The 14,455-nt window shown below is 40.1% G+C and overlaps 1 protein-coding gene across 2 annotated transcripts in view; it reads left to right on the top strand.

The window, feature by feature from the left end:
* The first annotated feature begins 4,135 nt into the window (after window positions 1–4,135).
* The window catches only part of LOC149313385 (kynurenine 3-monooxygenase-like), a 42,039-nt gene continuing 31,719 nt past the window's right edge, over window positions 4,136–14,455 (top strand). Inside the window, exons 1-3 of one of the 2 annotated variants that reach the window (XM_089519019.1) lie at window positions 4,136–5,035; window positions 8,193–8,316; window positions 13,712–13,781. In XM_089519019.1, the coding sequence (XP_089375145.1) occupies window positions 5,031–5,035; window positions 8,193–8,316; window positions 13,712–13,781 (199 nt within the window). In that variant the 5' untranslated portion in view covers window positions 4,136–5,030. Of the gene's footprint in view, window positions 5,036–8,192; window positions 8,317–13,711; window positions 13,782–14,455 lie in introns of those variants that run through there. The other variant, XM_089519020.1, reaches the window with a different exon arrangement.

Below are 14,455 nucleotides of genomic sequence, written 5' to 3'. Positions count from 1 at the left end.
GGCAGTTATGGAGAGTGGAGTCTCCTTCCTCTCAGGCGGGCAGATGGCACTTACGGAGAGTGGAGTCTACTTCCTCTCAGGCCGGCAGATGGCACTTATGGAGAGTGGAGTCTACTTCCTCTCAGGCCGGCAGATGGCACTTATGGAGGGCGGAGTCTCCTTCCTCTCAGGCCGGCGGATGGCACTTATGGAGGGCAGAGTCTACTTCCTCTCAGGCTGGCAGATGGCCCTTATGGAGGGCGGAGTCTCCTTCCTCTCAGGCCGGCAGATGGCACTTATGGAGAGTGGAGTCTCCTTCCTCTCAGGCCGGCAGATGGCAGTTATGGAGGGTGGAGTCTCCTTCCTCTCAGGCCGGCAGATGGCACTTATGGAGAGTGGAGTCTCCTTCCTCTCAGGCCGGCGGATGGCACTTATGGAGAGTGGAGTCTACTTCCTCTCAGGCCGGCAGATGGCACTTATGGAGGGCGGAGTCTCCTTCCTCTCAGGCCGGCAGATGGCACTTATGGAGAGTGGAGTCTCCTTCCTCTCAGGCCGGCAGATGGCACTTATGGAGGGCGGAGTCTCCTTCCTCTCAGGCCGGCAGATGGCACTTATGGAGAGTGGAGTCTCCTTCCTCTCAGGCCGGCGGATGGCACTTATGGAGAGTGGAGTCTACTTCCTCTCAGGCCGGCAGATGGCACTTATGGAGGGCGGAGTCTCCTTCCTCTCAGGCCGGCAGATGGCACTTATGGAGAGTGGAGTCTCCTTCCTCTCAGGCCGGCAGATGGCACTTATGGAGGGCGGAGTCTCCTTCCTCTCAGGCCGGCAGATGGCATTTATGGAGAGTGGAGTCTACTTCCTCTCAGGCTGGCAGATGGCACTTATGGAGGGCGGAGTCTCCTTCCTCTCAGGCCGGCAGATGGCACTTATGGAGAGTGGAGTCTCCTTCCTCTCAGGCCGGCGGATGGCACTTATGGAGAGTGGAGTCTACTTCCTCTCAGGCCGGCAGATGGCACTTATGGAGGGTGGAGTCTCCTTCCTCTCAGGCCAGCGGATGGCAGTTATGGAGGGTGGAGTCTCCTTCCTCTCAGGCCGGCAGATGGCACTTATGGAGAGTGGAGTCTCCTTCCTCTCAGGCCGGCAGATGGCACTTATGGAGAGTGGAGTCTCCTTCCTCTCAGGCCGGCGGATGGCACTTATGGAGAGTGGAGTCTACTTCCTCTCAGGCCGGCAGATGGCAGTTATGGAGGGCGGAGTCTCCTTCCTCTCAGGCCGGCAGATGGCACTTATGGAGAGTGGAGTCTCCTTCCTCTCAGGCCGGCGGATGGCACTTATGGAGAGTGAAGTCTACTTCCTCTCAGGCCGGCAGATGGCACTTATGGAGGGCGGAGTCTCCTTCCTCTCAGGCCGGCGGATGGCACTTATGGAGAGTGGAGTCTCCTTCCTCTCAGGCCGGCGGATGGCACTTATGGAGAGTGGAGTCTCCTTCCTCTCAGGCCGGCAGATGGCACTTATGGAGAGTGGAGTCTCCTTCCTCTCAGGCCGGCGGATGGCACTTATGGAGGGCGGAGTCTCCTTCCTCTCAGGCCGGCAGATGGCACTTATGGAGAGTGGAGTCTCCTTCCTCTCAGGCCGGCGGATGGCAGTTATGGAGAGTGAAGTCTACTTCCTCTCCTTCTCTCTATGTCAGTGCTACTCAGGCTATTTGATGTGGAAGCTGGCAATTACTTTTCCCTCAAAGTGCCGGGGACTGGCACCATATTTGTGCCCGCTTGGTAAGTTTATTTCTTTCTTAAAAACTCTCCAGGAGCTGTCAGCCAATGGCTCAGGAACCACCACATTTGAATAGTATTGATTTATGTATTACATTCACATGTCAAATGAGATGGCATTAAAAGAACACAACATGGATATATTTCATATTTTAAAAAATCTACTTGACAGACATTTGAAATATGGTTTAAATCATTCTTTAAAAAAAAAAAATTCTGTCACCATCACCTCGACATCCCTTTTTAAGAGGAGGAGAGACAAAGAAATATAAAATAAATAAATAAAGGAATCAAGGATTTATTTTAAAATGGTAAACCTATGCAATTAGATATATTTTAGAATAAATTTAAACCAATAGACTGTACCTGGCTACAAATCAACTCTTTTCTTACTAAACTGACCAAAGGTCTCCCAAGATTTCTAATGCTGAGACATATTGTGGCAGTAGTAAAAATAAAACAATTAGGCAGCTTTCAAGATTATATTAAATATTACAAGAAGATAAATTTTAAATTCTAAAGCACTGAGATTGGAATGGGAATGGGAATCAGACAAACAGAGGCGTTTATCAAACGGGGTTTTCCCCGCTCAGAACCAGGGTGAGTGCGGATTGAGTGATGCGAATTCACGTCATAACGTCCATGTATTTTCACACCTGGTTGCTTTCAATGGGAGCCCCTCCTGTAGGGCTTCCAAACTGAATCTTTACTGGCTCCTCATTTTGGAGAGTTCGCTAAATAAGTGAGTTGACAGGATTCACATTGAGGCTCGCTTCGAATCCACTGCGTATTGGTCTGGTGTGGAATGCCAGTTTGCTTGTGCTCTGGTACACCACCGCAAAACCCCTGGGTTGCACATTTCCCATGATGCCGTGCTGCAATTTTGCTCCATTTGCTTCCAGTGCTCCCCCCTGAATGAATGCATTCACGTTTTAACATGGTCAGGAGACATGCTGGCGAGGAGGGGGGAGATGGGGGGGAGAGAGAAAGGGAAAAGAGGGGGGCAAAGAGAGAAAGTGGGGTTAGTAAAGTTTCTAAAGGACTCTTTGGTGGTGGGGGGAGGACGTCCTCCAAAGTGGGGCCAAGGTGGGAGCAGGATTTACTGCTAAGGAGAACTGCAGTTTCTACACTGATTATTTTGCAGTGAAAGAAATTTATTATTATTATTATTATTATTATTATTAAAATTATTTCACTGCAAAATAATAATAATAACAACAACAACAACAATTTTGCCAGTGGGTGATACATTCGGATGAAGCAGAGGGCATTTAGAGATAGGTGACATTCCCTATCATTCACGTGAGGCTAAGGATGGATGGTAGGTCCAGATGACAGATCTGAAGGTGAAGAAACAGGAGGCTGGAGGGAGAGATGGAACTCCCAGAATTCCATAGCCTTGAGCCAAGGACCCCACAACAAACTCCAGCTCCCATAATAATTATAATAATAATTTATTTTAATAATAATAATAATTTATTATTTTAAAATAATAATATTAATAATAACTAATTTTTAAAATAATAATAACAATAATAATTTAAGTTATTAGTTTGCTGAGGCACCAGAGCTCTCTGGCAGAGAAGGCTCAATGTCTCAGGACACTACAGTTCCCAGAATTCCATAGCACTAAGCCAGGACAGTTAAAGTGGAGTTAAACCAGATTATCTCCCCAGTGTGGATGCAACCTAAGAGAAGGCAACTGTTACAAAGGGAAGGAGAGATGTGGCTGAAATAGATGAGGAGAATGACAGGAGAATAGATGTAGATGAGGCTGAAATGGATGGGGGCTCTGACAGGGAGGACCCCTTCGAATTTGGGTGCCAGGGATGGGAAAATAGAAGGGAGGAAGAAAAAAGGGGAATCTGTCATTCCTGTGAAAGTTGAACCAGGCTCCCTTCTTCACCCCGGAAGTGCAAAGGTTCAGGATGTGTTCAGAGCCCCACTGAGCATGCGCAAGGGTCCCAATTTGAATCGTTGAATCCGCATGGTATGCACTGGTGTGGTAATACAATGTGCACTCACTCCGCTTTGCCTGAATCCGCATCACGTGACTTTCCTTGGATTCGATTCCCCTTCGATTCGGAAGGGCAACGGAAGAGCAACCAGGTGTGATAAAACACTCATGTTATAACGTCAATTCGCATCATTCAACCCGCAGTCACCCCTGATCTTAGCTCCAATAACTTCAGTGTGATAAACATCAGAGAAACAATGGGATTCATTCTGGACAACACCATCCTATAAAATAGTATCTGCCCAGGCTAACAATATATATATATATATATATATATATATATATATATATATATATGATTAATTCATAAATTAATGAGAGGGAGTTCGCCAGGCAAGTCCAGCTCCATCAGGACTAGCCTGGAAGAAGGAAGAGCCCTCCCTCCAATCCATCTGCCTTGGTCCAGGCCTCAGAGGGAGAGAAGAACCACTGGACCTCATCCCCTTTCCCTCCATCATTCCCTTCTCCTTTTGTTTCGTGTCTTTTAGATTGTAAGCCTGAGGGCAGGGAACTGTCTGATTAAAAATAATATTGTAAGCCGCCCTGAGAGCCATTAGGGCTGAAGGGCGGGATATAAATACCTAAATAAAAATAAAATAAAATAAATGGTACTACTAGCCCCTCAAACATTACAAAATGATTGTATATACACATGAATATGTCTAGAAATTATAATATATTATGGAACCATACTCTTCTGTGAGCAGAATGATGAAATGCATGAACTTTCCCATCCCAGGAGCACCTAGAACAGTGATTCCCAAACTCTGGCCTTCCAGGTGTTTTGGACTTTGGCTCTTGGAATCCCAGCCCATTGGCCAAGATGACTGAAGTTTCTGAAATCCAAAACCACCTGGAGGACCATAGTTTGGGAATCACTGACCTAAGAGAAGCATAACCCCCCTTTGCTTTCTGCCAGAGTGCTGCTTCTGACCTTTGTGAATGCTGGAGTGGGAAAGTGACAGCTCTTTGACACTTCTCAAAAGAATGTCAAGAGGAATCGAGTTTTGAAGGATCTGAATAAGACATTTGGGTATGGTTGTCAGGCAAAGTTATCACATTAAAGTTAAAAGCTATAATCACTGCTAACATAATTGCCATTTTCTTTCCTGTGTCTTTTCATCCTTTTTGACACTTGTGTGTTTTCTTAGCCCTGCCTGTGCCTGTTGCCTCCACCACACATCACACAGTCACAGTTTACCGTAGGTTCCTCCTCATCCCTCCAGCCTTTGGGTTGAGAGCAAACAGTTAAGCCCGCTAGAATGTTGTAAGTTCTTTGGCGCTGTTTTCCTTTGCTTTATCATATACACCCTTTGGTTATGCATCTAGCTTTTACCCCTGGCTTATCCACAGATCATATCAAAATCCATAATTTTGGCCCTAAAACCTGCCCTTGACTTATATATGAGGTTGATTTATAGTTGGATATACAGTATATGGGTAATAATGAGCTGTCAAACTATACCAGAGAGGCTGTGATAAAATAGGAGACTGGCAACATATGTGGCTATCTGCCCCCAAATAGTTAGTTTGTCAGTAAAAATATTACATTGGATAAGTAAAATGTTAGGTCAAAGAGTAAATTATACAGTTAATTTCCATATTTGAAAATGAAAATTAAAGATTGCCAAATAAAAATCTTATAGCACTTCAGTTAGCTCCTGCAGAATTAAAAATACTGAACTCATAGAAAGCACTAGAGGATCTTTCAGTACAAAAGTGGATAAACTGAGTGTGGTCAATACCATATTGTTTTTTTAAAAGATTATCAAGAGGAAAAATTAAACAGAAAGAAGACATTTGAAACTCTTTATTACTTAACATTTAACCCACATTCTGATTGAACTTTTCCCCCCCTGGAAAAGTGTATTTTGAGTGTTAAGAGCGATATACAACCCTTTTATTGATACTAGACGAATTAGATTTACAGTGATAGTGACATACTGTATTAACTGAACTAAGATGGGGGGACAAAGAGGGATTTGAATGTTGTGTGTGTGCTATATCTATAAGTTTAGGGATATTTGTAATGGGAAAAATGAAAATGAAAAATAAGGAAAAAAGATGACTCATCCTTATTTTCTGCCGTTAGCCAGAAGAAAGGGGCAAGCTAGGATTTAATAGAAAACAACCAAAGCATTTCAGGAGACAGAATGCACTTAAAATCAGAGACAAACCAGCTAGGGCTCTATATGTTAATAAACTCTAGCCTAACAACTCTCTGGAGATAAGATGTGAGGCAGTAGAACTGGCTTTGTTGAAGTGCTTATGCCGTCTACTTTTCCTTACACCCAATACACACATTTTTAAATAAACTCAATATTACAAAATGCTGCAAGACTTTCATTTTCAAAAGCCTGAACAAATTTTTTGTTCCTGGAACTCTCTAACACTTGGGGAATCAGAGCAAGTGTAGCAAAATATGTGACTGTTACTAAGGGCCCATTCACACTTACATTTTTGCATCAAGGAGAACCGGGGTCTCCTCAGTGATGCCACACCAAATCGATCAAGTTCATAGTTCCCACTATGTTTACCCTGATCAAATTGCCCCTTGCCGCTCACACTGGAGGAGGAGGAGGGACATGGTGGTGGCGGTGGCAAGAGGTGGCGAGAAAGAGGAGGAAGGAGGAATAGGAGGGACGCAGAGGTGGCAGTGAGGGGGGCAAGGAAGAGGACAAGGAAGGAGGAAAAGGAGGAATGCAGTGGCAGTGAAGTGGGCAAGGAAGAGGAGGAAGGAGGAAGAGGCAGCAGTGCAGCAGTGGCATGAGAGGAGAGGCGGAAGGAGGAAGAAGCTGTGGCACAGCAGAAGCTACACTCTCTCAGCCTCAGAGGCAAACCTCCTCTGAAGACATTCGCCAAAAAAAGTGGGAAGAGAAAGAAAAGGGAGGAGGAGGGAGGAGAAAGAGACCGGCAGTGCAGTGGCGGCGGCAGTGGGAAGAGGAAGATGAGGAAAGATCTCTAACCACTTCATGCACGCTCTATCACAACACTTGTCAGAATAGCCAATAGAGAGGGCTGAGGGAGAATTGCAGTCCGACAACATCTGGAGGCCCACACATCCTCTGTTGATGAAAGATATGTATGTGGAAATAATCAAACCAAATGTAAGAAAAGTAAAACTGCCCACTACTGCGATCAGGGATTTCCCTGGCCTGGATGCTCGTGAGCAAAGGGTCAATATTTTGGACAAGAGAAATTGTTCCACACAGAACAAGTGTGCAATAATGAAGAGATGAGAGAAGGAAAGAGTTGAAGGGAAAAACAAATATGTTCTAATAGAAAAGCAGAACCTTTTGGAAGCAATCCCAAAGTGATTGTTCAAAAACCCAATGGGACGAGAAGCTGTGCAACAGTTGAGGCACTGTACAGATAGAAGAACAGATATGCAAACATAATTCCATCACAAACATGAACTACACCTGGGATTCATTCATGCTGAGATGACACAGAAAGAGCCACGACACAGAATGTGCTGATAGTGGTGCACAGACTTGCCTCAAGGCTTAAACTACATATCATGTTAAATAGTATACAGCTGAACTTCACTGGTTACTTCCGAATAAGTGTGCAAGGAAGGGATAATCTGCATTAGGAATATGGTGTCTGTGTAAGGGAGACCCCTCCACCCACATTTTTTTCCATCTTCACTGTGCACCACATGAACAATGCACACGCACATCTCTCCAGGATACTAATAGGGTTTCTTTTAGCCCCAATATGGGAATGGTGGTGAATTGGGAGAGGCTGCAGCTGGAAGGAGGGGAGATCTAAGATAGCATACCGTAGTCCCATTTTGAATGTTTGTGTTAACTTGTACATTGAAAAGAAAGTGAGATTCAGCTCCTTGCTAGAAATTTAATCTAATGTGTAGGTCACCCAGATGACCCAAATGAGGAGTTAATACATACATAATAATTGTAAGCAACATCTCCACTAGTCAACACTGTCACAGAATCAAAAACACCATGTGCTACTGGGGTTATTTCAATCCAATACCAGACAATGACTGATGTGAGCACAGAGAGAACATTACTTGCAACACATTGCCCATTTACACTGTAAATATTTTCCCAGTCCTTGGGATGGACTGACAGATTGGTGTCAAGACGCCAACATTTCAAAATGAGAAAGTTGTCGCAGTGCATTTTTACCTAATGTGCCAGAAGGAAAGAAACAGAGGATCTCAAGTGACTCCTTTTGCCCACCCCCCTAGGAACCTTCCATTCTTCTATGTTTCAATTGTAAAAAAAAAATGTCTCGTTGATCAGAGGTTAGGTTGTTGTTTCAGCTATCCCAGTTAATGAATAACCTGATGGTGAGGTCAGGGTGGAAGGAGGAAAAGATAATAATTTGACAGTCCAGATTTCTGCTTGCTATTGGCAACAGAACTTGAATTAACCTCCTGTTTTCCTCCCCTATAGATACTTTCCATTGAACAGGAGATCGGCAGACACACTATCCGTCATTGGAGCAAGCAAAAGAATCACAGTAATGGATCCTTCTGACACACAGAAAAAAAGAGTAGCTATTATTGGGGGAGGCTTGGTAAGAAATTTGTATGTCATGTTTTTATGATAACTGATTATCATAGTCTGATAAGAAGACCAAAAAAAGCCATAGCAATGTTACAAGTCAGATGTATTAATCTCTTAGAATTCAGTATGCAAAGGGATCTAGTAGCACCTTTGAATCCATACATTCTTCCACATAGTCTCAAAGGTGCTACAAGATCCCTTTTTTAAAAACATGTTTGTTATTAACTTTTCTTTAACATATATACAATATAACATATAACATATATCCTTCTTCCCCTACTCCCCTCCCCCCTCCCATACGGCTTGAAAGGTTGATAATTTGTACATTGTTTATATTTAATACATAACATTCCTTATGTGGGATTCAATTACATTATTAACTTCTTTGTACTCCATGTTCCCCTTAACTTTCTCCAACAAGATATCCCAACCCCTGTTCCATGCTTCCTCTTTCCTTTCCCCACTATATCTTAATCTTCTGTCCCTAATAATTTCAAACAGCAGGTTCTCTGCCAAATACATATCTACCTTGGTAGAAGTCCAATTGTTACTATCCTTCCATCCTAATGCTATCACTGCGTGTGTTGCTTTTAATATAATCTTTATTGCTTTTTCTTCATTGTTCTTCAGTCCCTTATTTTTCAATTTTAAAGTTATACAATTCTCTTTATTCAACTGGACATCCTTGCCTATAATTTTGTTAATCTCTCTTATCACATTACCCCAAAACCTCTGGACACATGGACAATCCCACCACATATGAATATAAAACCCTTTGGACTCCCCACAATGCCAACATTTTGCTGATAGATTTTTATTAAACAATACTAATTGGGAGGGGGTCCTATACCATCTCCCTTATAATTTCATCTGTTGCTCCTTTATTCTGGTATGCTTATTTCTCTTAATCTCTTGTATCCACAATTGTATATCTTCACTTGATAAATTTAGATCACTTTCCCAAACCCCTTTCAAAGTATCTATGATTTTACACTGATGCTCTACTATTGTTCTATATATAAATCCAATAATACCTTTACCTTCTGGCATCTTTTTAATAATCATCTCCAATGGTGTTGCTTTATTTTCTTTCATGTCTCTAACTATATCTTTTAGAAGTTTATTAATTCCAGCTGCGTGGACCCAGTATTTTCTTCCAATTAAATTGGTGAGTCTTTCCATCCCCCACGGATTACCCTCTTGATCAAACAGGTTGCCTATAACTCTAATACCTTCATTTTTAATTTTCTTTAATATTCTCCCTTGATCCTCATTGTTACTTATCTTCAGACTTTCAATGGGAAACCATTTCAAGTTCCCATTTACCAATATGTTCTGCCATTTTTCCCAAATTTGTTTAGTTGCTTTCAGGGGGCCTATCAATTTATCATTATGCTTCTGTCCACTCAGTCTAAAAACTGAGCTATGTTCCATTTTATTTATTAATCTTTCTAACCTTACCCATTTCCCCCCCCCCCTGTTGTATTCAAATTCTAAAATTCTTTTAATTTGGGTTGCATCAAAATATATCTCTAAAGAAGGGATACCCCACCCTCCTTCTTCTTGGTGACCATATATTAATGCATTTATAAGTCTAGGTTTTTTATTTCCCGAAATCTATCTTTTAATTGATCTATCCCATCCTCTTACTATTTTTATGGGGAGCCTTACTGGGATTGTTTGAAATAAATATATAAATTAGGGTAATACCATCATTTTAAACATTCTTACTTTTGTAAGCATATTCCGTTTTTTACTTGGCCATTTATTAATTTTTGTTGTTGTCATTTTCCATAAGTGGTTATAATTACTCTGTACAATGTTGTTCAAATTTTTAGTTAAAATTACTCCCAAGTACCTCATCTTCTTTATCCCTAACTTTAAACCCATGATCATTTTAATTTTCCTCTCTTCTTCCCAGTTGGTGTTTAAGAACAATATTTCTGATTTTTGCATGTTTATTGTAAGACCAGATAATTTCTTAAATTTCTCTATTACATCTACTAATTTGTTAACACTTCTAAATGGGTCTTGGGTGGTTATCATTGCATCATCTGCAAACAAATTTAACTTCAATTCCTCTTTATCCACACAATATCCTTTAATTTCTTTTTCATCCCTGATCTCGTTTGCCAAAGGTTCTATTACTAATAAAAATAATAAAGGGGAAAGAGGACATCCTTGTTTCATCCCGCTTTTAATTTTGATATTCCTAGAGTTATTATCATTAACAATAACTTGAACCTCATTATCTGTATATATTTCTTTTATTAACTCACTAAATTGACTCCCTAGCCCAAATTCTATACAAGTTTTATACAAATAGTTATGATTTACTGAGTCAAAGGCTTTGTATACATCCACTTTAATTAATGCCACTTTATTCTTATATTGTTTTGCATGATATATAATATTAAGAACATTTCTAATTGGGTCCCCAATAAGTCTCCCTTTAATAAATCCGTATTGATCTCCGATTAATTTTGGCAGAAAAGTTTTCAATCTATTAGCCAATTTTTTTGTAAAAATTTTATAATCTTGATTACATAGAGTAATAGGACGGTAAGATTCGGGATTATCAGGGTTTTTATTCGGTTTCAAAATCAAAATTATTTCTGCTTTTTTCCAGGTGACAGGTAATTGCTTTGTCATTAATATTTCATTAAATATTTTGACCATATAATTGCATAATTCATTTTTAAATATTTTATAGAAAGTACTAGTAAATCCATCAGGGCCTGGAGATTTAACTCCTTTCAATTCATCAATTCCTTTTTCAATTTCTTCCCTTCTTATGGGTACGTTCAAGTGATTCCTTTGCGCCTCTTCTAATTTAGTCTGGATATTTATTCTCTGATTTAATGTTTCCCTTTCTCTGTATAAGTTTTCGTAAAATTTCTCCATTATTTCTCTTATTTTATCCTCGTCATGAAATATCTCACCATTATCACCCTGTATCTTATTAATCCATTTCTTCTTTTTCTCTCTTTTTAAGAGTCTTGCCCAGGCCTTCATACTCTTGGTATCCCAAGCTTGGTAATCATTCCTAGTATATAATAAATTCCTTATATTAGAGGCCTGGTCTGGGTCTTCTAGGTCTTTCTTCTTTCTATCCCATTGTATTTTTATATTTTCCCTTTTGTATTTTTGGTATTCTTTCTGTAAAAATTCCACTTCCTTAACCAAATTTTGTCTATATTGATAACTTTCTTTCTTAATTCCTATCTCTATGTTCATGCATTTCCCTCTTAGCACCGCCTTAAAGGTATCCCATACAGTCTGCAATGATACCTCTCCATTATCATTTATTTCAAAAAAGGATTTAATTTCTTTAATTATCTCATTCTTATTATTTTCTTTCATTGTCACTATAGGGTTAAATTTCCATTTCTTTACTTTTTTAACTGTTGGTATTGTTAAGTTCATGTATAGGGGGGCATGATCCGATAACCAGATCCCCTCGGTTTTAATATCATTTATCTGAACCATATTATCTTTTTTCACTATAAAAAAGTCTATACAGGTAAATTTTTTATGTCTTGCAGAGTAAAATGTATTATCAGGGGATTTCTTCCCTACCTTTTCATAACCATCTATCATATTCCATTTATTTAAATTTAGTCCTGCATTTCTATATTTTACCCCACCTAACTTTAATTTACTTAAGTCACAATTAAAGTCTCCACCAACAAACAAGTCTCCTTCAGTAAAGTGATCCAGTTTTGAAAAAACCTTCTCTATAAATTTACACTGATTCGTATTCGGAGCATAAATGCATGCTAAGGTGGTTTTCAAATTCATTAGGTTCCCTTTGATAAATATATACCTCCCCTCTTTATCTTTTACTATTTTTTCCACCTGAACATTAATTCCTTCCCTTATTAAAATAGCAACTCCCCTAGCTTTATTAGTTCCTCTGGATTCAAACTGTTTATCCCATTTAGCATAGTTCAGGAGCTTAGATTTATCTTGTTTTTTATGTGTCTCCTGAATCATAAGGATGTCCGCTTTCTTATCTTGGAGTAATTTATACAGTCTATATCTCTTAACTGGAGTACTCAAACCATTAAGGATTTTAATTCCTTTCATCTCAACCCACCCCTTGTTTAGTTAGAATTACCAATACCCACATCTTAAACATCTTTCCAGCCGTTATCCCCTTCCCCCTTTCAGTCTTCTGGTCCACCCCCCCAACCTGGAGGATGTGCATGGCATAAAAAAGCCTGCCACCATTACCGACACTTAACTGGATTGCATTCTCGGTTAATTCTGATGCATGTATATTTGAAGGAAAGCCTTTCAATCTCAGATTCTTTCTCCTCTGTCTGTCGACTGCATGGGCTAGTTTCTGTTCAAGGTCAGCCATCTGTTCTTGGAGTTCCACAATCTCTGTTATTCTTACAGTACTGTATATCTGGTTATTCTTACAGTACTGTATATATTGGACTATTAAGTTGACCTCATGTATAAGTCAAGGACAAGTTTTGGGGCGAAATTATGATTTTGACATGACCCGTGGATAAGTTGAGGGTAAAACCTAGGGTCTAAGGATCTAAAGGATGAAGCAAAGCAAAACAATGTCAAAGAACTTACAAAATTCCAGCAGAGATAGCTCTTTGTGCTCACTTTTAAGGCTGGATATAGAAAGTAGAGGGTATCTGTGCTTCCAGGATAGATTATACTCTTTTCTTTCACCAGGGGATGGTTCCTTCTTTTAAATAAGAGTATAGACACTGTACTTACATTGACCTGTAGATAAGTTGACTCAGGTTTTTTTGGGCCAATTTTTGACCTAAATTTCTAGACTTATACATGAATATATATACAGTAATTCAGACTAGGAGCTTATATATTATTTAACTTTTTGACTAGATGATGGGGTTCCCCAATCCTGTCCTAGAAAGACTGCAGCTTCACCACTGCCTGTGCTCACTGAACACTTTTGCCATAGGATGCAGGGGGGTGGTATATGTGTCTAGATTATGTTGGACTGCAACTCCTGTCAGCCCTAGTCAGCATACCTAATAGTGGTTTTTTTAAATGGATGCTGTATTTCAACTTCATCATATTCCCCAAACTTCCTATAAAGACTTTTCATGTGCCAGCAACATCAACAGGTTACTATTAACAAGATATAACAAAGCAATACAAACTCTACCTTTCCCTTAATTAAATTTTTAAACGTCTGCATTGCTCACATACTTACTGCCTCTTGTGCAATGTCCTGGTTGTTGCCTTACATTCAGGATAAGATAAGGGTGAGATAAGAATTCTGATGGACCTCTTTCTTCTGGTATTATTTCTTGAAGACATCAGACATTGTGCACATTTCACAAATATATGGCATTCTCCAAACCTTTATAAATATATATTTTAAAAACTCCATACAATTCTTTTGTTTGCAGGTTGGTTCTTTAAATGCTTGTTTCTTTGCAAAACGAGGTTTTGTAGTGGAACTGTATGAAAGAAGACCAGGTATGCCTATTTTGATAATATTCATATCTTAACCTAATTTAAAAACCTACTGTCATTAATCCTTTTCTGAGTATATGCATGCAAATCCTGGTGACTTCTATGGACGTTGTGCATGTGCCGTAATTAGGTTTTCATACTGCTTTTGTTTTATGTTGTTAAAAGTGAAATTAAGTCTATTTTGAACTTGGGGGACTGTGCCGTATGGTGTTTAGATGTGGTGAATTAACTGAAGTAGGGCAGAGGACTGCAGCAAGAATACCTTTTGTTTCCAGCTGTGACTTGCTCTTACCTCTGCAAAAAGGATTCAGCAACAGTGGTGTTGTTAAGAAATACTCACTGTGCAGCTTTTTTTCCCCCAGGAGAAGTGATCTCCTTCTAGATTTGGAAGGATGTATCTACCAAAGTCAGTTTCAGTCGTTTCCTCACTTTCCTCACTTCATGTTTGTTTCAAACCACATTAAGTATCATCTTGAAAAATTGTCCCCCAATACACACACAAACAGGAACATTTGGGAGATCAGAGCCCTTTCTTTCTTTCTTTCTTTCTTTCTTTCTTTCTTTCTTTCTTTCTTTCTAGTTTATCAGACAAGGGAAATTGGAAGTATAATCCAATGGCAATCCGAACACAATCATGCGGTTTAACGTTATTGCATGATAGACTACCTCACACAATT

The sequence above is a fragment of the Sceloporus occidentalis genome, unplaced genomic scaffold (genome assembly GCF_023333645.1).
Source record: "Sceloporus occidentalis isolate IW3139 unplaced genomic scaffold, rSceOcc1.0.p SCAF_4, whole genome shotgun sequence".
In the NCBI taxonomy this organism is placed as follows: domain Eukaryota; kingdom Metazoa; phylum Chordata; class Lepidosauria; order Squamata; family Phrynosomatidae; genus Sceloporus; species Sceloporus occidentalis.
The sequence above is the reverse complement of the archived record's forward strand: the minus strand, read 5'-3'. Positions and strand labels throughout refer to the sequence as shown.